This window comes from Vicugna pacos, chromosome 20 (assembly GCF_048564905.1).
Source record: "Vicugna pacos chromosome 20, VicPac4, whole genome shotgun sequence".
NCBI classification, from domain to species: Eukaryota; Metazoa; Chordata; class Mammalia; order Artiodactyla; family Camelidae; genus Vicugna; species Vicugna pacos.
In genome coordinates, this window is record NC_133006.1 from 730,480 (window position 1) to 756,826 (window position 26,347).

General features: G+C 43.0%; 1 protein-coding gene across 7 annotated transcripts in view; it reads left to right on the forward strand.

Moving 5' to 3' along the window:
- LOC140687543 (trafficking protein particle complex subunit 9-like) overlaps positions 1 to 26,347 on the forward strand; it is an 85,159-nt gene that overhangs the window by 33,530 nt on the left and 25,282 nt on the right. For 3 of the 7 annotated variants that reach the window (XR_012061923.1, XR_012061922.1, XR_012061921.1), the window contains exons 1-2: positions 2,292 to 2,809; positions 25,335 to 25,478. The exons of 3 other annotated variants lie outside the window; for them this stretch is intronic. Coding sequence is in view for 1 of the 4 variants with exons in the window: in XM_072944664.1 (XP_072800765.1) it covers positions 2,719 to 2,809 (91 nt within the window). In the remaining 3 variants the exon portion in view is untranslated. Of the gene's footprint in view, positions 1 to 2,291; positions 2,810 to 25,334; positions 25,479 to 26,347 lie in introns of those variants that run through there. One more of the 7 variants, XM_072944664.1, reaches the window with a different exon arrangement.

The following is a 26,347-nucleotide window of genomic DNA, read 5'->3' on the forward strand; positions in this document are numbered from 1 at the left end:
CTTTCTCTGCACAATGAGGGCTTAGACTAGATAACTACTTTTCAGTTTCTTTTAAAGCCATGTTTCCTTTGAGAAACAGAAAATGCAAATCTCTCCTCTCAAACCAACCCTTTAGATTTTGAAAAGTCCTCCAAGGAGTGACATAGCTCTTTGTGGAAAATGAATGTGATTGTGATTCCAGGTGACACAGAAAAGACTCTTCAGAGATTGATTGCAGGGAGAGGGCAGGAAAGGGGCAGTATGTCACACTTTCTAGTGTGAGCACTGGAGCAGGGGCTTGGATTTAAATACAGTGTCTGACGTGGCCTCTCTCTAATCTTGTAGAATGTGATAAACTACTCTACCTCAGTTTCTTGATGTGTCAAGTTGGGGTGATAATATTTTAAGGCTTTTGTGAAACATTATGCAAATAAGCCATTTGTGTATGGGTAGAAACAAGACCTGCTAGGGATTCAGGGATTTGTTTAAAAAAAAAAATCTTGTCCATAGCACTCTGTTTGTGTGTATTTAGTAGTTCCTGAAGGGTGAGGGTGAGTCTAAAGTCCATCGAGGGACAGGTGGCCCATGATTCTCTGTGCCCCTGAATGCCCCCTCCTCCCCAGTCCTCTTCCTCAGTCCAGGATGAAGTTCCCTAGTAGATTTACTCAGAGGTCTTGTGAAAATGGCTATTCATTTTATTGTTTCACCAAGAAGGGCTGCCATCATGATCTCTGTGGTCAGGTTTTGAAGGGCTGCCATCATGATATCTGGTAATAATTCTATGGAATTGGCTGTTTCTATTTAATGAAAAGAAAAAAATTACAAATAGAAAATTAGAACAAGGATGGTCACATGGGCTCTTGGAAGTGGACACCATTAGAAGTTGGAGGGACTAGTGGGCTCAGTGGGAATGTTAACTGAGTGTATCTCATGGGCTGGGCATTGTCCTATTTGTACTGTGTGTTCCTTATTTGAGACAGTGAGCTCACCTAACCTCGAAAACCTCTTTAAAAAATTAGACTTTTTATTTTGAGATGTAATGTAGATTCCCATGTGGTAGTAAGAGATAATATGGAGAGAGCCTATGGACTCTTTGCCCAGTTTTCCTTAATGGTTCCATCTTGCAATATTGGGGTACAATTCATTACTGACTCACTAACAATTTGAGGTTTGTGTTATTGCCCTCATTTCTATCCACGATTAAATTGGGGCTTAGAGAAGCACACAGGCCTGCCCTGGTCACCCACATTGTTAGTGCAGAGTCTGGTGAACGTGGGCTTGGGATTCCCAGGAAGTATCATTATGATGGTCTTTGGCAGGGAGCAGCATTCACTTTGCTTGTTTATTCATTCATTCAAGAAACATTTATTGAGTAAATTCTGTGGGTCAGATGCTTTCTTAGGGTTATCTGATTCTTCAGCAGTACTGAGAACCAGGAAATATTTATATTTATTAAACTGAGAAAATTAGCTCTGAGAGGTTATAACTCCCCCAAAGGAAGAATAGCTCATAAAGGGGGGATAGTACAATTGTACAGTCACCACTTTTTATGCAGGTGGTACCCTAGGCATTTTACATTTGCAAACATCCGTAATCCAGATATATTCTTGCAAGGCAAGGATTTTTTTTAATTGATGTATAGTCAAGTTTACAATGTTGTGTCAATTGCAAGGTGTTTTTTGACTTTTGAATTAAAAAATACTTTTTCAGGAGGGAAATTAAGTGTATTTATTTGTTTGATTTTTTAAAATGAGGTACTGGGGTTTGAACCCAGGACCTCATACATGCTAAGCATGTGCTCCACCAATGAACAGTACCCTCTACCCCAAGGCAAGTTTTCTTATCCATTACTATGAAGCTAAGGGGTTCAAATAAATTGAATAGGAATCCAGATCTTTTGATCCTACTGTGGTCCTTCTCTTTATATTCTGCTGAAGGGGGTTGGGGAAGCATTTCCTTTGTTCATTTCTTTATTCAGCATTTTTGAGCAGTGACTTTGCATCAGGGCCTTGCTAGGTGCTTGGAAATAGAAAATAAGAAATGACCTTTCTCTGCAGAGGCAGGAAGCCTAGACCAAAAGCTGGGTAATGTGATCCGAGCTACAGTAGCCATGTGCAGACTATGAGGACAAACTGTACCCCCGGATTTGCTTTGGCTTCCCTTGCCTTCTGTCTGGTACACACCAGGTCACCGCAACCCAGATGGGCCCATAGCACACAGCAGAGTATGTACCTCGATCTCCTCTCCTGTCTCGGCAGGGCCTGCAACATGAGCATCCCTGACTACGTGCAGTGTGCTGAGGACCACCAGACTCTTCCCGTTGTAGTCCAAACCATGGAGATCATCTCAGAGGAGAATTTCTTTTGCATCTATCAGCTACTCACCTCGGTGAGCCATATCAGCCCATGTGGCTCCCAGTGGACACTCTGTATCCACTACAGGCACCGCTATGTGCCCGAGAATGGGTGGAGCGTCTTCCAGAAACACTGCAAGGTCGTGGGCCTTGTCACCATTACTGACTGTCTCTCTGCCAAGGCTTTGGAGAAGCTCCACGTGCAGAGGAGCTGTATGGCACCTCGATAATGACTCTCAGCTCTTTGTCTTTGTACTGCATGTGGAGGAAGTCGAGCAGCCGCGCACCGACGTTGCCTTCAAATTTAGAGGACTGCAGGGTGGTGGAGAAGAGGATCGAGGACTTCACTGAGTCACTCTTCATCTTGCTCAATTCCAAGTGGCTGGATGGTGGCCCCAAGAATTCTGGGGACAAGATCCCCCTCCCCTGCATCCCGTTTGAGAAGGAGGACTTCATGGGACTGGACACAGACAGCAGGTAAGTTTACCTGGAGGCCAGTCCACCCTGGCTTTGTGCCGGATTGCTTCCCTACATCCAGAAAGGGATCAGCAAGGAAGAAGTCTGTCTTGTAGCCAAGGGGGGATGGAGATGCAGCCCGCCGGTTTACAGACATTTCAAAGTGAATCCGCCTTTGTTTCAGAGAGATCCTTTTAGGGTTAGTGTGGACACTTACTCCCGCTTTACAGCCATGACCATGGTGGGACCCCTGGGGTTGCTGTCCAATAAAGTAGCCAAAGCCACTGATGCTAGGAGCACTGGGGAGGAGGCTGGACTGAGCTGAGATGTGCTCTAGGTCAAATGCACATCAGACACTGAGGCTTGTCTAGTAAAAGTATATAAACTATCTCTTTACTTCCTATATTGATTACATGTCAAAATGATAGTATTTTACATACAGTAGATTAAGTAAGATCTGTTCTTAAAATCAGTTTCTAGTATTTGTTTTTTGTTTGTTGGTTTGTTTCTTTGTTTACCATTTTAAACGTGGCAAATGGGAAACGTTATTTACATGGCTCTCATTTCATTTCTGTTGGGCAGCCTGTCCTGGGACAGTCTCATCCCTTTGCTTATAGATGAGATGCTGAACCCCGAGAGGCGGAACGAGGAGCTGGTTGAGCTGGGGCTGGAGCCGGTGTCTCCTGCCTCCCAGGCCCAGCACCTATTCTGCTCAGGCCCTCTCTTCTTGCCCGACAGCCTCCATGCCAAGTTAGGACATCAGAAACACCGCCGGGGACTTCCGAATGAACTCCTTATGCAGGGAAAGGCGTATCACGGTGTATGGGACAGAGCAGGGAAATGTTCATTCTCACTTTTTCCCTGTGATTAAGTCAACGGCCCCACATTGCCTCGGAAGTACAGACGAGCTCTTCTGGGCTGCCTACCCCCCCAACTTCAGCTCTGTTTCCCGGTGTATCTGTTGTGCTGTCCCTCAGGCAGAAGAGGGTGAGATGCCTTTTCCGAGACGTGGAAACCTTTGCTGGGGAGAGTGAGGGAAGCTGTGTTCCCCCGGCCTACGGCCTCTGTCCTTGAGTCTGGAGAGGGCTCATGGTGGTCCCACAGGTGATGGTCGGAGAACCTGGCACATGTTTCTGGGCCCGCTGTGAAGGAAGTGCTCTGTGACTCTTGAACTTAGCTAAGATCAGATCCTACTCTCTGGTTGTTGGTAAGTTGGAGGAGAAGATGCTAGAGAATTGATAAAAAGAATGTCTAGACCAGCCCTGTGAGTGAGAAGCACAGGGGACACGAGTCCCACCTGCGAGAGATAATGTAGCGGGCTCTGGATGAATTTTCTGTTCCTCCCAGACATACCTCTATGACCTAAGGAAGGGGAGAGGCATGCTGTAGCCATGATCTGTACTTGTCCTCTCAGGGCCCTGTGATCTACATGCCCGCACTCCCCATCTGCTTCTTAAGATGAGCTGGCATGTATAGGAGCCTGGGCACTGCTGAGGGCATAGCTGCCAGCACCGTGCTACACCAAGTCTGGCTCCGTTCACCTCTCCTGTCAACACCTGCTGAGGCCCCAGGCATTAGTCAAGGTAGGTGCATCAGTGCAACATAAGCAGGGACCACTTCTCCCCCTGGACAGACTGGTGAGTGAGCAGTGGAAGCCTGGAGCCCTGCCCCAGCCCCCACGCCAGTGCCTCCTCTTTTGTCATAGGAGGCACTGGTGATATTTTTGCTCAACAAATGCTTGTCTCTGAGTCTGCAGCCCCACCAGAGAATGCCAGATTGGTTTTGTCTTTTGAAGTCTGCCCTTGGGACTTGGCGGAGTATCCGGATTTGTAATTAGCCCACAGTGGTTGACACTGTCCCCATTGTTTACCCAGAACCTCGTGTACCAGGCATGGCTCCCAGTATCGAAATACAGCAGCGCATTAAACCTCCCTCCTTTTGGGTCTGTCTGTTCTGGTACCATAAGGGCTCAGCCAGCTTCTGAACGTCAGTGAGATAACGCGGCCAGTGAGCTCGGGTCAAGCACATTCTCCTCCAGTCACTTTTACCCCATTGTTGCTTTTAGTATTCCACAGTCATTAATTATTTAAACAATTCTTTGGTACAGGACCAGAGCCTAATTCTCTCCTGCTACTCTTGGTGGAAGTGAGTAAAACGGTCCAGACTGAAATGCGACCACAATTTGTAGCTCAAAAGCTGCCTTGAAGCTTGTAGGTGGAATTTTGGTTAGGGGCGCTGACCACGTTGGGGTCCCCCGGCAGCGCCGCTCCCCTTAGGTCCCTGCTTTCCCTGGAGCAGGGGTTGAGGGTGGGTCTCACCATCCCCTCGTCCCTGGCCTCACACACTCACGTAAATTCTTGTACATGCTGTCAAAATCATTTTTGTTCTTGTGTGTTTCTAATTTTCTCTTGTTCCTCTTTTCCTTTTTCTTTATTCCTTTTTCATTTGTACTGCCCAGTGAGCATGTTGTTGCATCTGAAAATGTGGGCTGTGCACACCCTGCATTGGAAATAGCCAGATTGCCCTCCATACTGTCTCCATCGCTTTAAAAAGCAAAATCTTAATATCTGTCTTGATCCATGTATTATCCTAGTCATTTTGTATTTTCTAATGTTTTGGAATATTTGCTTTGTTAGCACATTACCCACTGGTGTTAGATACCTGTTAAAATCCTTGCTTTGAGGGACCTGTTTGGTCCTCCTTTTATTTGGTGACAAATGCGCCCTTATTAAATTTGTTTGATTGTTTTGAAGAAGTAAGATGCGAATTGATTTAGTCGGCTGCTCAGGGATTCTTTTCATGGAGTATTTAAACTTGTAAGGTCAAACTCTGCAGCATTTTGCTCGATTCCTGCTTTTACACAAACGTGCTCGGCACGCGGTTCCTGGCTGTCGCTGTGTGACGTGCGTGACGGCGCTTCCTGGCCGGCGGTCACTGGTGAGGAAGTGGCCGGCTCGGGGGTGACACCTGCAGGGGACGCTGTTTGAGGAAGCGGTCACCGTTTGGTTCTTTAATTTTTTTTTTTTGCATTCAACTTCCCCGTGCCATTTACTTTACTTTGCCTTCATAAAGGGGCAGAATTGGGTCTAAAATCCATGACATTATTTGTTCCCTTTACGAGGCTGGTTTTTCTGGGTATCAGGACAACATGACCTTCTCCTAAGTAGCTGGCTCACCTGGATCTGTTGGACACAGGGACAGCTAAAAGGGCCGTAGCTTCCTCTCTGCTCCAGCCAGTGGGCATTCAGAGCTGGGTCTGTGGTTTGCCTCAGCAGCCGTGCAGACCTCCCTGCCCCGGCCTTTACTTTTAACCCATGTTGGCAGTAAAGAGTTGAATCCGTTTCTGTTGCAGCTGACATCCACCACTGACAGCCGTGTCGTTAGTTTGTGGTAGTCAGTCTCCAACACCCCAGACAACCGTGAAGGAAGATGATTTGGCCGACCTAGGACCCTGGATTCTCACCCTCACCATGGTTCATCTCACCCGGTGGAAGGGTGTGGCCACCACCATCATGCTGACCATGAGGCCTTATTTCTCCTTTCATGCTCTGGTCCAAATGTGGACACTTCATTTTTCACTGAATCTGTCTCGCTTGAGACAGGCCAGAATATCTGAATGAGTCCATCACATTCTGGGTGGGGAACAGAACAGAAGTAAGTGTCGCAAGTAGATGGAGTCTAGGCTGTCCGGGTTGGCAAATGCAGGCTGGGATCTGTGATGGCTGGGCTGTACACTGGACACAGGTCTTTCCCGTGGCTCCCGAGAGCCCAGGAGTTGGAGTGATAACAGCCTTGCGTGGGTTCCCCCATCCTCATCTGCTCACTGGCAAGTGTGTCTGCTAATTAGGAGCTCCCCCAGACCTCGGGCCCTTCAAAGCTCAGACCACGGGAAAATCTTGAGTCCCTTCTCCTGGGCCTCCTGTGTGAGAATCCACTGCCTTCTGAGGTGACCAGCGGCAGGAGATGCCTCCCCCTCCAGGGAGCACCCTACGGCGGACTGTTAGTGAACCATGCTGTGAGCTTGTGTGTTTCCGGCCATGGTCCCTGCAAAACCACACTTGAGATCAGCTTATTGGCGAAAATAAAAGGACTGATTCCAGGGCAGGGCCGGGGGGAGGGAATAGTGGAAATTGAATGTGAGCTGAGACAACTAGGTGGGTGCTGAGGCTGTTACTAAAATGGGGAGTCTGGGAGGTACCTGCCAGGAATCGAATTCCAGAGTAAATGGTGGACACGAGGCATTTTTAAGATGCCATTTTTCATCCAAGTTAGGACTTCAAAGAGGCACTCGGCTCTATGAGACTGGGGCTCAGGTGAAGGAGCCGGACTAGAGATACAAGTTGGGAGTCGTCATTCTTAGCTGGTGTTCACAGCCTTGCATGTGAATTAGATCATCTCGAGAGCTGCAGACTGAGGCTGAGGGAGGGGAGGGCTGTGCCTCGGTTGGAGGTAAGCCCAGACCATGCAGCTTTGGTGTGTCAGCCAGCGGCGTTTATCATTTTCAGAGCAATCCCATTTATCCTTAAGGGGCCTGGGGGTCAGCAGGGCCAGCCAGAAAGAAATCCAAAGGGAGAGTCTTGGCCACGTGTGCGTCTTAGGAAGGTGCAGAGGCTGCAGGATACGGAAGGTTAGAATCCTCAGAAGCTGGAGTTGGAGTGGGGAGAAGGTATTCACAGTCACCTGTGAGGGAGGGAGGGAGGCCTAGGGAGTCCCCACCCTGCCGGACTCGCTTTCCCATGAACAGGAGGCAGTCAGACAGAGGATCTGAGGTAAGAAGGATGGGCACTGGGAGGGGAGCCAACCTGGAGAATGGTGCTTGGAAAGTTCTGGAATAGTCTCCCTGAAAAATAGAGTTAAAAATACCCAGACTCTTAAGAATATTGTTAGTGACTTGGGAGGAGGCAGTTGTTTTTCTGGCCTCCTAAGTGTAAGTCATGTATCCAGGGATACACAGAAGATACGGGCAGTCTGTTCCGGGGACTTGATCCTTACCAGGGGGATCAGTGCAAGTTTAAAGGGGCAGAAGGGCAGCAGAGCGAAACTAGCCAGGCCCCGTGTCAGGTAGCAGTCGGCCGCCCTACTTGTGTGTTTCATTCACATCCATGACTCCCAGGTGGGCGCTGACAGCCCCCTTTTGGGGATTGGGAAGCCTTCTCAGAGGGGTTAAGGAATTGGTTTGTTTAGCGGTTGATAAATGCTGTAGCAGGATTCAAGCAGAGCCTTGTCAGACTTCAAGGGCATGTTCTCTCTACTGTTTCCAGTACTTCCCTGTTATACCTGGAATGGTGAAGTGGGTCAGATTTGGAGCCTTTCAGAAAAAGTATGATTTAAGTGCCTCAGGACTGTTTCACAAAGCTCAGCGTTCTTTGATGGTTCTGAAGCATGCAGTGCTTTTCGCCCCACAGAGGTAACGTCTAACTCCATTGTCGATGATGTGGTTGCAAATGATATACAGGTGTAAAACCACACTTCGCAGCTTCTAAAGGGAAACTCTCCAATTCTCCCTTGGTCGGCTTTCTTCCACGGGGTGTAACTGTGCTGCAGCATAGGCCTGAGCTTCCGTATGGAGTGAGGATTTAATATCCGAAGTTAGCATAAAATGGTCAGATGAAGAAGACCGACATTGACAATTTATTTTTGGGTTTCATTAGTCAAGATATACTATCAGTTAATGGCCCATATAGCAAATGAAATTCAGTATAGGACATTGCATTTCTTCCTTTCTATTCAGAGTTCTCTTACCGAATAAGATTGCCTGCTTTGGAACATCAGTTTCACCACACGGCACCTATCAGTGTGTTGGTGTGATTGCATTTACAGAGTGAATGTAATCTGGGCTTCCTCAGCCCCAAACACTTCAGTGCAGAATCACGGGCTGTAGACGTCTGTTAGTCACGCAAATACTTCTAAAATTATATGATGCCAGAAAAGAAAGAAGAGAGAGAGAGAGAGATTGCCTTTATCAAAGTTCCTTTCAGTTCTAACTGCAAACTGTTGTTGAGCAGCTCTTGTTTCCTTTGGATATGAATATATACATTTCTTTGCATGTAACCTAGGTTTTGGACTAGAACACCAAGTTCTTGCTGTCCACAAGCCACAAAAATAGTAGCCAAATTGCACACGTGTGAAATAGTTTATACTTTTTTCTGAGAAAGTATCCTTGAATTTGGGACTTGGACTGTGATTTCTGCTTTTTGCTTCCCTCAACCGTCTTGTAATCTCTCACTCCTTCCCACGTGGTTCCCAAGTGTTCGTGGTCTCAAAGGAGCGGGCAAACACCCAGTTGGTCACCAGGTACTGCTGCTATAGATAGAGCCCAGACAAGACCTAAAGGACATTATCGGAGAGGAATTCCTGGAAGAAATGGGCTCTACATTCAGTTGTGAGGACAGAGTAAGAGTCAGCCAGGAGAAGGAGTCAAGAATGTGTCTCAGATCGCAGGTGCAGCCCGGGCAGAGGCCTGGAGGCTTTTGGCGTGGGCACCCGGGGAGAGTGCCCTGTGCAGTCCAGGGTGGAGGGAGCCCCTGCTGGGGAGGACACTGGAGAGAGTCCGGGATGTAGGGCTTTGGAAGAAGTTGAGTTTTACTAGAACTGACACAGTAGGCAGTGAAGGGTGTCAACAGAAGTGACCCTCAGGAAAGGTACTTCTGGTTTTGCTTCTGATATTCTACAGACCGAAGGATCGGGACGGGCGAGAGCAGGTATGTCTGTCCCTTTGAGACCCAACCGGTCATTCATTTATACATTACACGTGCACTTCTGTGAGTCTAGGGGAGAGAGCGTGTAGCCACTTTAGTAAGCAAAATGTATTTGATTCTTGAGAGCTTAGCATTGTCAGAAGTTGACTTAGCCTAGAATGTTCTAGGAAGAGAGGAACAAATTGTGGAGGTTGGAGGGAGGGAAGGCTTCCTTGGGAAACAGTCAAAATGAGACTGGAGCTAGTGGGAAGTAGGAGCAGGTCAGGGGCCCCTGTGGTCACTGGGGACCTGTGTACTTAGGTGAGGATGGGCGAGCAGGGTCTGGGGTGGGGCTAGAACTCTAACAGGGAGCCTCTAAAGGGTTTGAAGTGGGGGTTGATGTAATCAAATTTGTGATTTGGGAAGGCTGCCGTGGTTCTCTGTGTTTGTATAGCGGGGAAGAGGGGGTGGGTGCCACCAACTGGGGGATCATTAGAAGGCCATTCACAGGCTGGGATATGGGCATCGGGGCTACTTGGGGATGGCAGGGGCAGTGTGGATGCCGGCTTTCCTTATTGGGGGACTTGTTAGCGGGCCGACCTAGAGGCATTTTGTGGCTGGAAGAAAACTGATGGAGGCCGCCAGGTGGATTTTCCTCTTCTCTCCTTCCTTGCCTAGTGTGATGATCTTAGCTCAGCCAACATTTGGAACAAAAGAGCTAATTTCCAGGGTTGCCCAGGACTTTGTAGAGCTCCTTCGAGTGAGATCTGATAGGATTTAGGTTTGTGTTCAGATCTGGATGTTCACTTAGCTAGAAACGTCCTGTCATTTCGATTTCCATAGGGGTTTTTTACTTCATAAAGATTGCTTTCTTGGTGAGAGGAAATTTAATACAGCTGTTGTCTTTTTCAAAAAAATCATATCATTTAAGAACTTTAATATTCAAAAGAATAGAAATATATAAAATATTTAAGGAAGTCTTTGGTGTAGTTTCTTTGCTTTCTGAGCTAATGTGGAGTTAGAGCCTTTGCATTACTTCATAGCACATCCATGTCAGTATTTAAAGAGCTGATAGTGGGCGCCCCAGGCCCCACCTCTCAAAGAATCGTTAAAGTTTTCTCTGAAATAGTGAGGTCATAAAGGTCTTGTTTTCAGAAATCAAACGGTTTATAATACGCAGCATAGCCACATTTATAAAATAATAATTAGTTCAAAATTAAGAAAGTGGAGGATAATTGATTTTTTTAAAGCCTATACATAAACTTTCTTGTGCTAATGTTGCAAGTGGAAATTTTGAAAAGAAAAATCCTACTGCAATATCATCTACATGGAATACATATATGAGTTTTACGCTTGAAAAGTAACTGCGCAGTGGTTTTCAAAGTCAGGAGCATTCCAGCTCAGATACTGGCAGTGATGGTTGCTGGTTTTCAATGGAAGAGCCTAAATTTGCCTTCTTAGCTTTTTTATTTTTGTATTGAGAGGGTTGATTAGTGCTTTGCGAGCATGATTTTGGGGCAAATTGAGGGCAGATGTCATGTAAAAACAGTGAGATATTTCCATGCATTTTATTTTCTGGACATCACCAGGGCACATGTGGGGTTTGTGCCTGCAGGCTGGAATGCTGCAGGACTCCCTAATCCATCACCATTATGTCCTGGAGCTGCTCAGGTCATTGAATGCTTTTCTGTTGCTTGGAGGAAAGTTGGTCTGATGGAGATGATCAGATGTGCAGTTAAAGTGCTATTACTTGAAATAAGAGTAACCTAGAAACATTGCTCTAACAATACAGGATGAGGGAGGAGAATTGTCTGAGCTACTTGCAGTGGGGAGTCTTCTCATGTTTCTCCCACACCGTGACTCCTGCCAATATCCGCCACAGTCCTGCACGGTAGTCCTGCCGAAGCAAGCAAGCACTTTGCTCAGAAACGCACTGAATTTCCTTGTGCCTCTGTTTGTTGGCTTTTTTTTGAAAGCACATTTTGCCCTTTGCTTAAATGCCATCCATGCTAGTCAACTCTTACACTCAGTTTTCTGGAACTCGTCCATAAATAGCTGCTGAATGGATGAACAGAATGTAGTATCTCCATGTAGTGGAAGATTATTCACACGTAAGAGTGAATAAAAAAGAAAAAAAAAGAGGAAAATGAAAAAGGCCACCTGTTTTTGGAAGTCCACCCTGACTGTTTAACCTACACTTTTCCCTTTGAAACCCAATCACTTATGCTCCACTCTACTCTTTTTGATAGTGCTTACCACCTTCTAATAATCTTTAACGTTTTCAAAAAAAAAAAAAAGAAAGAGATGCTGATACCACTTCAAAATATACAAGCCTTGATAACAGCTTGTTAATTGAAAGGAAGCAGACACAAACGGTCAAATATTGTTGATTTCAGTGATCTGAAATGCCCAGAAAAGGCACATGCAGAGGCAGAGAGCAGGTGATGGCTGGAAGGGGCTGGTTGGAGGGGGATTAGGGAGTGACTGCTAGTGATAGGCGGATTCTTTAGGGGTGATGAAGTGTTCTGGAAATAGAAGGTGATGGGTGCTACACAACCGTGAGTTTGCAGAAGACTGCTGAGCGCTGTGTCTGGGAGTGCCTGTTGTTGGGGCATCTTTATTTTGTTCTCATCCTGCAATGTGAAGAGCCATCTTCTGCTGTGGCTGTTCTACTCCTGTGAGTGGTGAGGGTCAGAGACTTTGCAGAGTCATGTTTCTTTTTTCCCCCTGGGTGAGTGTAGGCAAAAAAAGATTTAAGCCTAAGAAAGTGCTCCATCTGCAGAAATGTCTTTTTGTTTTGCATGGTGTAAAAACCTTGAGAGCTTTTAATCGTTGAGGCCAGTCTGTGGGAGGAAATAGCCCGTGAAGCCAGTTTGAGCCTGGGAAGCACCGTGCATCTCTCCCAGACACGGGTGGGGATTTCACCCCCGTTCAGGCAGTGAAGGGCCCAGACCCGTGAGCAGACTTGACAATCGTGAATATTTACGTGTATCCGCTGCTTCATCTTGGATATTAATTTCAAGCTGAGTCAGTTTGTGGCGGCAGCCTCATCCTACATCAGGAATTTATACTATCTGCTCTTTGAGGTGAAGACCTGACAGACTTGATTATTTAACAGTCTGCCTTGAATTGATATCTCAGATTCCTTTGTCAAAAGCAAACAGCAGAAATACAGAATTCCTTTAATGCCAATGTGACCTGGAACGAGTTTAGTCTCTGTGCCTCAGTGGCCTTATCTGTGAGTGGGAAAGATGATAACAGTGCTTCCCTCAGAGGAGCTGGTGAGGGGAGAGTCAGAAGCACAAATGGAGGACTTACAAAAGATGCTCTTGAATGACCGAATTTAGTGCTCTCAGCCTGGTGAGGCCTGAGGGGCAGAGATGTCAGAACAGAGCAGTCCTAGCCGGAGCTCGATCCGTGATGGAAGCTGTTATGATCAGTATCACCACTGTGCGTTATCAGGTAATTTTAAGACTTGGTAATATGAATTCTTGAATAATGTTAAAGGACTAGACATCTCAGATCCAGTTTACATAGTCCTCAAGATTTCTTCTGAGAAATGGATGGTTTCTTCCCCATCTTAAATCTGAGATGAGTCTCTAAAAAATTCTGTATTCCTCCATCTTTTTGCTTTAATTTTCCATTTCCTAAAAAACCATGTTTTTAAATGGAGTTAATGGGGACTGAACTGAGTGCCTCATGCATGTTAAGCACTTACTCTCCCAAATGAGGTATAATCTCCTCCGTGATTTTTGTTAAAATTTACTTTCTTAGTTTACAGAGGTAAGAGGCCTCTAATTCTTTTTCTGGAGACTTGTCCATGAACCTGTAAATCTATAATTAATGGACAAAATTTGGTTTATTAAAAAATCATTAGAATATTCTGCAATTCATCCAAAAAGAAATGCTCATTGACTTAAAATGTTTCTCCTTTAAGGGGATTTCTCCTGTTTGGTCTAGCTTAATTTGTTAACAGCCATCCTCATCATCATAATGAGCAAACTCACTGTGAGTGGACACCTACCTAAGGCTAAAATGTTTTCCTCATGTTTTAATTCATAGCAGGTGTTTGATTGTAGGTATCAGTGTCTCCTTTTTTGCAGCTGAGGGATTGAGAGATGGAGCAGCTTGTCCCAATTACACGCAGCAGGCTGTGGCTAGCTCGGTGCTGGAACCCAGGCTGCACAGAATGCATTCTTAATTGCTCCTCTTATCAGCCTCCCGTTAAGTGATTACCCGAACACCTGTGACTCCATAAACGGCCGAGTTTAGTGACCTCAGACTGATGAGGCCTTGAAAGGAGAGACACCATTGAGAAGTTGAGACAGAGTGGCAGAAATTAAAATTGTTCATTTTCACAAATTTTTAATTCTCAGGTAATTACATAAAAAGTTATTTTTTTTATTTTAGTGCTCTGTAAGCACTAAAAACAAAACATTAAAAATAATTATAGTGCAAAAGAGAAGTGAGCTCTTAAAGTCCAACCACTGCTAATGATGTTGCTTGTTTTTCTCTTGTGGCCCTTTTTGACAGAAATACTTACAAAGACTGAATTGGTTTTATGTAGTTTTAATATGGAAGAAAAGATTGTCAGTGAATATTGTAAGAAAAGTCTTTACTCTTTTCTTTCCTGTTGATGAATATGTACTTTATTTTCATGGCTTAAGTACATTTCCTCATTTGTGAAATTTGAGTAATATCGTTTAATTTGTCTGACTGTGAGAGGTAGATGCCTTGTATACAAAGAACCCAAGAGGTGCTTAATAAAAGTGTGCTGTCACAATGACAGATATTTTAGAAGGATCAACTCTGAATACTAAAGAGTGTCGCTTATTTCTGATACATATTCAATATGTATTTGTATGATATATTTGAATATGGTTTAAAGTAACAAGGATTCATTTTTTTTTTGGTGTAGTATGAAGTTTTAATGAAATCTGTATCATTCTAGTGAGACAGGGACTAGTTAAATTGCCTTAATCAGATGACCTTGAAGATTATTTACACAGAATATGTATTGTTACAAATCAGAATTTATGTTGCCGTGTAACCATCCACTCAGACATTTAAATTCGTGGGATTCTGACCAGATCCGTTAAGTTTAGTAAAATCCATATTGATCATTTTCAGGGAATAAACTCCTCTATTTTGTGATTAAAGAAAATTTTGATTTTTTTCTACATTCTTAACAGGTTTAAAATATCAAAACATTGATTTGACATGTCACTTTTTTAATAGAGAGAATAAAGCTCATGCTGTTTTATTATGTAAATAAATGTTTTTGTATGGCAACAAAATTGTATGATATCCTGGCTCTTTTAGTATTTTGCAAGATACTTAGATAACCTACTGTTGGAAAAATACAAACGTGAATTTTATGAATATAGGCCTAGTACAGATCTGTTGGTTTTTGCTACAGTGCAAGACATGAGGCATAGGAGAACTTTGCTGCTGATTGCCAGGAGGACAGATCCCATGTCTCAGTTTCCCCTCCTGTAAAATGAAGTGGCTGAACTGGATTCTTTCCTCTTCTAAGATGAGTTTCCATGAGCCTATATCTTCTGTTTATATTCAGGAGTATTAGCAATATCAGATTAAATACTGAATATCCCTCCTTTCCCCCGAATCAAAGTGCAGCATGTGCTATATAAGTTTTATTTATCTGATTCTCGTTACTGATCCTACAGGCAATTTTTGTGTTGCATCTTTCCTGGTAACCTGGAAGGTCATTTTACCCATAGGTGGCACTGTTGCACCTACTTACAGTCTTAACTTTCCTGTTTGTAAAAGGAGGCTTAAACAACGTTATTTTATTTTGATTACTTTACTTAATGCTTCAGAATAGCCCAATGTCCATTATGTCTGTCTAACTGGAAAAGTTATTCTGCTTATATCTTAGATTTATTCTGTCATCTCACTGTGAACATTTCAGACTTGCTGTGCAAACAATAGCAAAATCGGGCTTTTCTTCTAGTGTTAGAAACCAGTGAGCCGGGATTTTATAAAACAGCTAGAAGCGGCATCTGGAGGACCTTAAAGGTGAAAAGTGTATTGAGTTCCCTGAGTTTTGACCCCGCCGCTGTGTGTTAATTGGTGGTAGGAGATTTGGTACATATACGAAGGGGTGTAGTTTTTGATATGGTTTGCCTGCACGCGCTGCCACTGAGCCACTTGAGCCTGAGTCAGTTCGTTTTGAGTTTTTCCCTCGTCTGTGAGATGGGGACATTCGTATCTGATTTGTAGAATTGTGAGAATTAGAAATTATGTGCAGTGTTTACCACAGTGTGTATGTCAAGAGGGCTCTTAAACTTTAGCTGCTGTTTTGTGTGAAGCCATCATTTGAGAGTCTTTGGCAATTACTAAGAAACAGGAAAATAAGAAGAGATGGTTTTATGATGAAAGATATTTGAGGAGGTTCCATAGTTCCTATACCCATAATTTAGCATCAGCAGAGTCAGAACTGTTACACAGTCGCCCTAAACCAACGTTAAGCCACAGAATTATTTGTTACTTCATATATTTTGGGGTTTAAGGAGATCCAATACTTATACATATGTTGTCTCCAGCAGCCTACTGAGAGATGACACAAAAGAGTAGACAGGCAATAAATGTCTTCTTTGTTACTGATGAAGCCACGTTCTCCATGAACTTCAAGGCTGTGGGAAAATGCGTGTCATGATACTGTGTCCCAGAAATACAGACTCACCCTGTCCCATGTAGCTCTGGGCCACAGCGAGCCTTCCCTTGAGAAGACCTGCCCTTTCATGCACAGGGCTTTCCTGACATGGAGCTGAGCATCCCGCGTGCTTCCCAATGGTGACCAACACTGGAGTGAAAGGAAGGGTTTCACATGGCCTGCTTGTCTCCCCGGACTCACACCTCACTCTGTTAGTGTAATGAGTGCTAGCTGTGGGCCAGGGGCCAGGGGTGTGAAGGGAGAAGCACCCTCCATGGCCCAGAGGAGTGGTTAGGAGACATCCACTCCCTCAGTTTAAACAGGTGGTTGGATGGAACATAAGGGTGCTCCCCAAGAGTGTGTAAAAGGAGAAATAAGGATTTTATTTGGGACTTAGGCTAGCCAGGAAACAGATAAGATGATTAGAGGGGACACTTGTAAAACAATTTGATATTATGTTGACATTTGTTGAACACCCAAAATGTGCTACATTCTTTTCTGAGCATTTTACAGAAATGAATCCTTCAATCTTCTCAACAAGCGAGTAAGGAAGGTTTGATTGTTATCCCAGTTTTACAGTGTGGAAATTGAGGCACACAGAGGGTAATTAAGTTGGCAAAATCACAGAACTAGTAATTGGCAGAGCTGGTATTTAAACCCTGGCTGTCTGGTTTTGAGGTTCCCAGAGATGGGCTTTGGGTGTTTAGCATTATCGACATCCCTGAATCTTTATAACTCTGTGCATCAGTTAGCCTAGAAAGGACAGGGAAAGGAGTGTTACACAGGAGCTCATAGTCATTTCTTGGCCGCTGTCCACGGAGAGTGCACCGTGATTGGCGTTAATTGACTTCTGGGCAGTAGATCTGTTCGTATAATAGAAATATAGTCCATTGAATTAATCTAGAAACCCTTCCTGCTCCGTTTCTGTCCATGCTTGCCATGTGACTGCCTGCCCGTGATTGGGCCGTGGAGGAGAAAATGTACTCATGGTTGAACTCTGATATTTCAGTCTGGTTCATAGATTCACGTCTTCTGTTACATTAAAAATTTAAGTTTCTGGTTTCCTTGCATCAGTGTCTCATGAGCTTGGTTAATGTGAAACCAGTCCATGGGAGCCCAGGGATGATGACGGTATAATTTCTGAGCACGTTGAGGCACTTCTACCCGTGCAGATGTGGCTGGAGGATGTCCAGCTTCCTCACTGATTTCCCCCAACAGCATGGTCCTCTCCCACCCCTGGATGTGAGGTTGGGAGCTCTCTGAGTAGGCCAGTCAGAGGCCGAGTCCACCAATCAGAAAATGATGAAGTACCTGGAAGTGGGTTTAATAGAAGACAAGGGCTTCCAGGTTGTCAGATGGGCTGTTCGAGTCCATTTGGTGAAAAGCTGTCCACTGTCTGTGGTTGAGCTACTTCTTTGCTGTTGAAAAGTCTGGAGTAGATGAAGGGATTTTAAAAAGCAGAAAGGAGTGATTTCAGGTGGTACGTCCACACCGGTGAGAAGTGATGAATGACCGCCTTTGTGAGTCATAGACAGTCTTACAAACTTCATAAACCAGCTTTAAAAGCTCTTCCATCTGAGTGCACTTCATATGGGGTCCAGATCATCACTGGTCGCACTGTGAGGGCAAGTAACTGATAATGGCAGAAAGGACACGGAGGCATCAAAAAGGTCTCAGTCACTTTCCCTGTTTAAAGGATGCAGCACAGTGTAATATATTTTAGCTGGTTTTTCACTGAAAAGTTTTTAGTGTTTTCTGGGACTCCCCAGTGCCCCAAGGTTCCATGCAGCTGGGTGTCCCCTCAGTGCAGCTCTGTCAGCGCTTGCCCTGGGCTGACGCGGTGTCACGGGGAGCAGGACAGTCAGCGTCCCCGGCTCCTCCGAGCTCCGTCTCCTCATCCGCAGAGCCGGGTTTCTCATCCGTGTCTACTTAGTAGGGTTGCTGAGAATCACACGTGATGCTTCAGGTGTGACTTTTGGTTGTCTCTGTGATTGGCATATAGTTAATATTTGATAGAAACACTTGTTTTTTTAGTATAATTGTAGCACCTAGATTGCAATGGTTTTTAGTCTGCACTTTTTATAACTTTATTCTTATTTTTAAATATGCACTTATTTTTATTTATTTTTTTTGGAGGTACTGGGGACTGAAGCCAGGACATTGTGCATGCTAAGCAGGTGCTCTACAACTGAGTAATACACACCCTCCTTTTCTGCACTTGAAGGTAAATATTGCTATACACAAAATAGCTCTTAAACACCATCATGGGACCTAGTCACTGTATAGACAATTGAACACGTATACTATTTCAATAGGAATAAATGTTTTTGAGACATACATTTCTGAATCTGTTAATGTGCTTAAAAACGATCATAGGTAGTGATAAACACGAATCTTTGATCCAGTACTTCTTAGAGACTGTTTTGCCATCAAGGGAAATTACATTCTACAGAGAAGGCTAATTGGGTCTCTTTGATATTTAGATGGTTTAGCAGATGATGAAGGCTTTCAAAAGCTGACAGTTTTGTATTTTAAAGTAACTACAAAGTTACCTTCTACAAGTTGTAAGTACTAAGCTTGTGAAGTGCCCAGTAATCCAGGGGGTATGTGTCTGTGTCTGTGTCTGTGTCTGTGTGAACGTTGCTGTGTGTGATTTCAGGAAGGTAGAAAGAAATTCCATATAGACTTCTGATACCTTTCTCCTCCATTCCGAGGTGTTGGCATATATTTACACTAATAAATTGATATTCAGTTGTCATTTGGCATATTGGGAATAAGACTTTCTCATACTTGTTTCAGAAGGATTAGGGAGCATGAGCTTAGGAAATGGGAGGAGATAGAGGCAGGGAGGTTCTTTAAACTTTGTGCAGAATTAGAAACAGTAACTTTTCTCTTTTCTTCTAAAGCAAACTGGCACTGAATTGTAACATACTATTACTCAGAATTGCTTTTCTGATCAGATACATGTACCTCAGATTTTTAAATGCAACATGAATGATGAAATGTGTTTTAGCAGTTATTTTTAAAAGTAGTCTCTTTTCAAGTAAAAGGCTATAGCCTGTTCTTTCTTCTAGCGGTACAAGAAATTCTCATTGTTCTGTTGCAATGATCTATGTGCTTACTTTCTTTTTTTTTTTTCTTTAAGTGCTTTTTTCATTGTGGTTTGAATGAATGTTTAAAATTTCTGGATTTTGATCTTTAGAACATGCTGATTTCTCAGAACTGTTAAAAACCTGATTGTTCACTGCTCTTTGTTTGGTGGGGCACCCTATTGATTTCTGTTGTCTGTTAAAGAGTGAAATTCTTCCTCTAGCCTGCAGATCATTAAGTGAATGGTTTGCAGTGTGCCTTTAAAATTATTTGTATGCATTGAGCATGTTTGTCCAGTGAATTTTAAATTGACTCATTGTAATGACTTTGATTTGATTCTGTGTCTTTTGCTCCTCTCCACAAGAATTTGAATTCTCTGTTGCATTTTGTATACGTGTTCTTTACAGGGGAAGAAATTTTGCATTTTTTACAGAGGTGGGTTTTCCTATCCCCTCTGAATGCCTTCTAAAATTGATACAATAAAAATCAGTTATTGCAGTGCATAAATATTTCATAAATTATTTTTTGGCATAATCAGAAACAATGACCAAGAATGATAATAAAAAATACGAAAACCTTCCTTCCTTTGAAGAATAGAAATCAGGTAGTCAGGCTCCCTCATGCTTTGTGCCTGACACACTTAATCTCATGTCATTGTGTATCATGATTCGGAGATGGTATTGTTTCAGGTTTACAGATTTTTGTTTTAACATTTGTGTTGAATTCTTTCTCCAGGCTGATGTTTCCTGTTGGGTTTGTGGAAAGAGTAGAAGGGAAAAAAATACTTTGTTTTGTTTTCAGGAGGCCTGAGTTGATGGGAAAAGAGTTGAGGGTGGGCTGAGGAAAAGAGTGACACTCCCTCTCCTCCTGGTTGAAATTGATAAACAAAGAAATCAATTAAGTATATCGATATTTGACCAAAAGAAGTTAGCGAGCCCAAACTGGCTAGAAATGCACAATGGAAATTACTGAATTCAGCTTCAGAATGAGGTGCTTTACCAAGTAGAAGCAGCTTAGAGCAATCAGAAAATCAGTAATATGATGAGATATAAATGGAATATTATATCTTTTATTGCTGAAACTTTTCTACGTTAAGTTGTGTAGAGCTAAAATTAAGTTTCAATCACCAGGAGTTAAGAGAGTGAGTGGTACTGTAGGATCGTTATTCACGGATGTGCCTAGACCCTGATAGAGTGGCTGAAGATGGCAGGAAGAGACCCACATCCAGGATTTTCATCCTAGGGTGTCCTCCATAATGGTTCCATGTGGAAGCAGATGATTGGGTTAACAAATTGTAACACACCCCAGTCGCCTCTGAATTTTAAGAAGAAAAAATATGCTTTGATACTGCTTTACAAGCAAGTTCCTGTGCATCCTCACTCCAGACGCCTTGCCTTAAAAAGCAGAGACAATGCTTTGCTTGTGTAGTTGAGATTTTAGATAGCACTCTGCTGGTTGTAAAGCAAGGACCGAGACCCTCAGCTATAAACGCTGGGCTTGTGTGTTGTTAGATAATGTATTATCCCCAAAACAAGGACCTGGCTGGTCTGGTGGTCTGCTTTTTAATGAACATATCTAAAAATTTATCTTGTTCCCCTCACCCCATGACTTCCCTAAAGATACACTAATCCTTTGTACTCATTGTGTATTCTACAATCTCTGCCTCATCCTGTCTTTCCCGAATTTCCTCCTTACTATCTCACAACTGTTAACGAAGTTTTCCTTTGATTATACCCTATAAATATGGGAGCATTTGAGAGGCTTATGGAGATGGCTCCCTAATCCCTCTCGATTTCTTGACTTTTTCCACAGAGTCTTGAATAATCATTCCTTGTCAGTAAGACTTCTTCCAGCCAGAACCCACAGTTCCAGGTGAGAAGGATGCAGGCTTTATCTCTCCTACCGGAGGCAGAGACAGAAGAGAATTGAGATATGCTCCCCCGTGATCCCTTCCTGCCCCAGGTCTACTGCAGTTCACCTGCAGCCTTCTGGCCTCTGCTCAGAGGGCCTCTGTCCCAGGACTGACCTCAGCGTTTTCTTCCCTTGTCAATATTTCCTGTGCCTTTCAGAACTTGGTCTCTTCTCTGCAATTCAAACCTGGCAGATGTGATGGTGGTCAGCGTGCTGGTGGGCAGTCCTTTGGGGACCCCCAGGAGCCATGCTGATTCTCCTTAGTCTCTCAATCGGGGTTACAGAACAGTCGAGCACAGAAGGAAGCCCATTCTCGAGATGTCAACAGAGCATTTCATCACTTTCATTTTATTTTTCAATTTTTGGTGGAGAAATTATTTGTAGTGAACTGTTCCAGATATTTGCCGCCTGCTTTCCTCATCACCATTCCTTGTTGTCTCTGGTGCTAGTTTTATAAACCAGGTTTCTTCTCTGGTCATTTCTGGCAGCTGGGCTTGCCGAATCCTTGATCTGTATTTGAAACAGAATGCTTCCTCGTGATGTCAAGGTGATTTTCCTATTTCTGAATATTTCGTGTACACTCAGCAACTGTTTCAAGTGAAATGCTCTTGTCCAATTTCGGTTAACTCACATTTGCTGATCTCCTGCTTTCATGCTGAGAGCAGTTTCTTTTTCCTCTAATAAAAGTTAGCAATTTGCATTTACTATGGAAGATACTGGCCCAAGGTCCTTTTGTTCTTAAGAGTTTTAATACAATTCACCCATTAAAATGTACATCGGTTTTTACTCTATGCCCAGAATTGTGCGTCCCATTCAATCTTAGAATATTTTCATCCCCCCAACAGGAAGCCCTGTACGCATAAACAGACATTCCCATCTTCCCCATCCTCCCCCAGCCCCAAGGAGCCACTTTTCTCTCTGTGGATTTGCCTGTGCTGGACATTTCATGTAAATCGAGTCACTTCATATAAGTGGAAACGTCTATTGTGACTGACTTCTTTCACACTGAGTAACGTTTTCAATATTTGCTCATGTTGTGGCCTTAGTCACTATTCTATGCTATGCTATTGCTGAATAACATTCCACTCTATGGCTGGGCCCCACTGTTTACCCATTCATCAGGTGATACGCATTTGGGTTGTTTCTGTTTTTGGCTGTGATGAGTAATGTCGCCGTGAACACTCATGTGGTATTATTTATGTGGATATTTGTTTTCAGTTCTCTTACGTGTGTGCCCAGAGAGCAGAATTGCTGGGTAAGTCAGAAACGAAATGTTCAACTCTCTGAGGCCCTGCCAGGCTGTTTTCCAAAGTGGCCACGCTGTGTTACATCCTCACCAGCAAGGGCTGCGTGCTCCGCTTCCTCTGTGTCCTCTTTAGTGCTTGTTACGCTTTTTTTTTTATTATACCCTATTGTAGTGAGTGTGAAGCGGTTTCTCCTAGTGGTTTTGACTTGATTTCCCTTACAGCTAATGCTATTGAACATCATTACATTGTGTTTTATGGACATTTGTATATTTTCCTTGAAAAATACCTTTTCAGATACTTTATTAACCTTTTAATTGAGTTGCCTTTTTATTGTTGAGTTGTAGGGTTTTTTTTTCTTCATTTTGAGATACAAATTCCTTACCAGATAAGTGATTTGAAAAAATTTTCTCCTCTGTGTTGTTGTTTCACTTTCTGGATGGTGCCCTTTGAAGCAAAGTTTTAAATTTTGATGAACTGCAATTTGTCTCTGTTTTCTTTGTTTCTTGTGCTTTTGGGGTATTATTTAAACTCTGAGGTATTTTATTTAAGCTTTTATATATAAAATAACTTAATTCTTAGGACCGTTCTAGGAGATGGGTGCAGTTGTTGTCCCCAGTCTATGGATAGGAGACTGAGATGCAGAAAATTTCACTGAAATATCAGTGTCACATCTACCTAGTGCTGTGGGATTTCAGACCCTCATGTTTGTCCCCAGCATTTGTGATCTTCACCACCATGCTCCACTACTGCCTGGAATCGTTAATGAAAATGACTTTCATTTTTTGATTTCTTGTTAGTTTGTTTTCTCATTGGGGACCTCATCTCCTTATTTTCCTTTCGGATATCAGTGTAGATTTATTTTAGGTCTCATGTAGGCAGAAGCATTGCTATCAGTTAACTTCTTTATTACTCACTCTCCAGTGATGATTGTTGCTAGTTGACCTAACCAAGTCATGCTTAAGTCTTTCCTGCTAATGACACTAAAAACAGTCATGACTTATAGAATGCTCAAAGAAAGTACTTGATTGATTTTATTTTGCTACCCAATCAAACCAATCAAGTAAAAACCCAGTGTTGACACAGACTATAAGCCCTCCAGAATAGGATCACTGTCTTCCTTCTGTTTCATTTATTTGGTCACAGTGTCTGGATAGTGACTTGCTGTCCAGCAGTTTTGTGAGGATATGGTGCTCGTGAATCATTGTAAGGACAGAATTTTGACAACAGACTGTGTTGTTCATTTCACAAGGGAAAAGATAATATAGAAATACTGCTCAGATCTATTTTAAAATTAAGCTTGGAATTTTGAGAAGAATTCAAGAAACCATACAAAGCTCTTTTTCACTAATTTTAGATCTATCTTAGACACATATGGTTACATAGCAGAGTAAGTTATCAAGTACATTTGACAATAGGAGTGTAATATTGATTATTTGTTTTAGTTGAAATATTCTACCTGGGATAAAGTAATCAGTGCCCATAAATGAACAAATATGTTTGTATTTCTATGCAACATGGGAGCAGAGTTCATGTTTCTATATAATATGTATGACTGTGTGTTTTAATCTGTCTGTCAGTGTTTTTATAGTTTTTCAGCAATGTTGTAACTTCAGAATTCTTCTAACATATTCACTCCCGATACTACTGCAGTTTGTACTGTGTATCCTATCTTATGCATGGGATTCCACTGTCCCCTCAGTGAGGAATTTCCTCTCCTATTGAGCTAGTAGCAGAGTTAAAGGAACAGTGATTTCAAGGCCTTTGCTCTCCACGTGTTCGCAGTTTCCTGTCAATCACGATTTTCTCTTTCTTGTGTTTTCATTGTGCAATTAGAATTTTTGAAAATAATTATTAATATGTTTCACCAGTCTTCCTAGAAATTTGATGTGTTTGTGCTTTTCAGTTTTCAATTTATGAAAATTGTAAATGCAGACTTGTTTTTAAGTGGTCCTTTTTCACTAGATATTTGTTTACCTCTTTATAGTTAAAATAATTTTCCCCAATGAATGAATCGGTGTGCATGTTTTAAAAGATACTTTAGTTTTTATTTTTCTTATTCTAACAGGTATATTCGTTGTACAGAATTTAGAAAATAAGGATAAACACAATAATACCTTAAAAATGGCCTCTAATCTCACTTGTAGATACAGTTGTAATGTTTGAAATTGAGAATTACAAGTCCTCTCACTTTGTTCTACTCTTTCAGGTACGTTTTGGTTACTGAGACCCTCGAATTCCCATATGAATTGTAGCAGAAGCTAGTCAGTTATTGCTGAGGAGCCCGCTGGGATTGTGATCAAGACCACGTTGTATGTGTGCTTCACTCTGGGGAGCACTGCCATCCCAAGAATATTGTCATGTGATCCAGGAATTTGCGTGGTTTGTCTTTCCAGGTATTTAGGTCTTCTTTAATTTATTTCAGCAATGTGTATGGTTTACATAGTATTATTTTACTTTAATTTTTGCCTTTATACTGAGGACAATTGTGCAAGGTACCAAGATTAGAATTGTATTATAGCCCCGCAACTTGCTGCCACCATGGACGCTGTGGTCTCTCTTTGCCCTTTGTAAAATCTCGCACAAAATAGGACCTAAGTAACTCTCTCTTGAAAGAATGATTATATGATTGCTGGATGATGCTTGAGAGTCCTTGTGATGATGTCTTTTTCCCAGACTTTCCCCTCTTCTTAAATATGCTCTTTCTCTTCCTTTCCTCCAGCCTGGGTTTCAGCCTGCCTGTGGCATTGATTTTCCTTGTCTGTGGACTCTTCTTTTCACTAGTTCATGATAATGTTACATGTCGGCTGTGGAAACTTGCTAGATGTCAAGAAAGAGCAAATCCATTGCATGCTAGTATTTTTAGAGTGTGTTATTGAATTATCAATTGAAATTAAATCAGGCTGACCCATTGAGCCATCCCCTGAGCTCTTTTTGCCTTCCTACAGGTGATACTGCTCTCGTTGCTGCATGTGCCCTTCCCCCAGACTTAGTTTTGGAGTTGAGTAAATCACCATCACTGGAGCCCTCTCTTTAAAAGATGAAGAGAACATTTGCTCCTTCTCCCTGCTTGGGGACTTGGATGAGATGAGGTAACAGATAAAGAATGAAGCCCCACCTCATTCTGACCACTGCTCTTTCCGTTCATTTCTCCAGGGGAAGAGTACAATTCAAAAATATAAAGATTGTGAGCTAATGAAATATACAAGACAACCGATCATTTATTAAATACACTTTCATGCCAGAAACAAATGTATTATACACACAAAAAGCACATAAATTACGGTAGTACTGTGGTTACAAACGTGGGCCAAGTTCGAGTCCTGCTCTGGAGTGACAAGTCCTGTGAAATGGAGAACTTGTAGGTCGGCTTAGCCTCTCCCGGACTTTTTTCTTTCCTGCAGAGACAGGGCTCGCTAGTCATCCCTCCCCCGTAGAGGTGCTGTGGGTTGTAAACGACGCGCGTGGGCAGGCCAAGCACAGCTGCTCGTTCCTCGTAAGTGCAGGATAGCACAGCTTTTGCGGTTACGGCTTTATGATCGCACCGTGTAGACCCTCAGTGCTCCGAAGGGATGTCTTGCGGATTGGAGATGGGATTCTCACTTCTGTAAATACCCAAAGATTGTGTTATTGAGCCTTGCTGATATAAATCTATTCTTTAGAAAGTACATAATGTAGATATATTTTTCAAACATGCATGCTTTTTTTCTTTTATTATTTATACTTCTACCCTCTCATCACGTGGTGTGACTTTTGATGGAATCCAGGAAACAGTCCTAAGCCACCTGCCTCTTCACACTTCTTCGTGATGGTTTTCTTCCTTGACTAGAAGAGGGTTTTGCATAGGAAATTTTGTTTGCTCCCCTTCTCTTGGAGTCTCCCTGTTTGTCTGCCCATCTCTCACCTGTCCATCTGTCCATTTCTCTACCCACTCATTCTTCTGACTTGTTCCAAGAAGCAC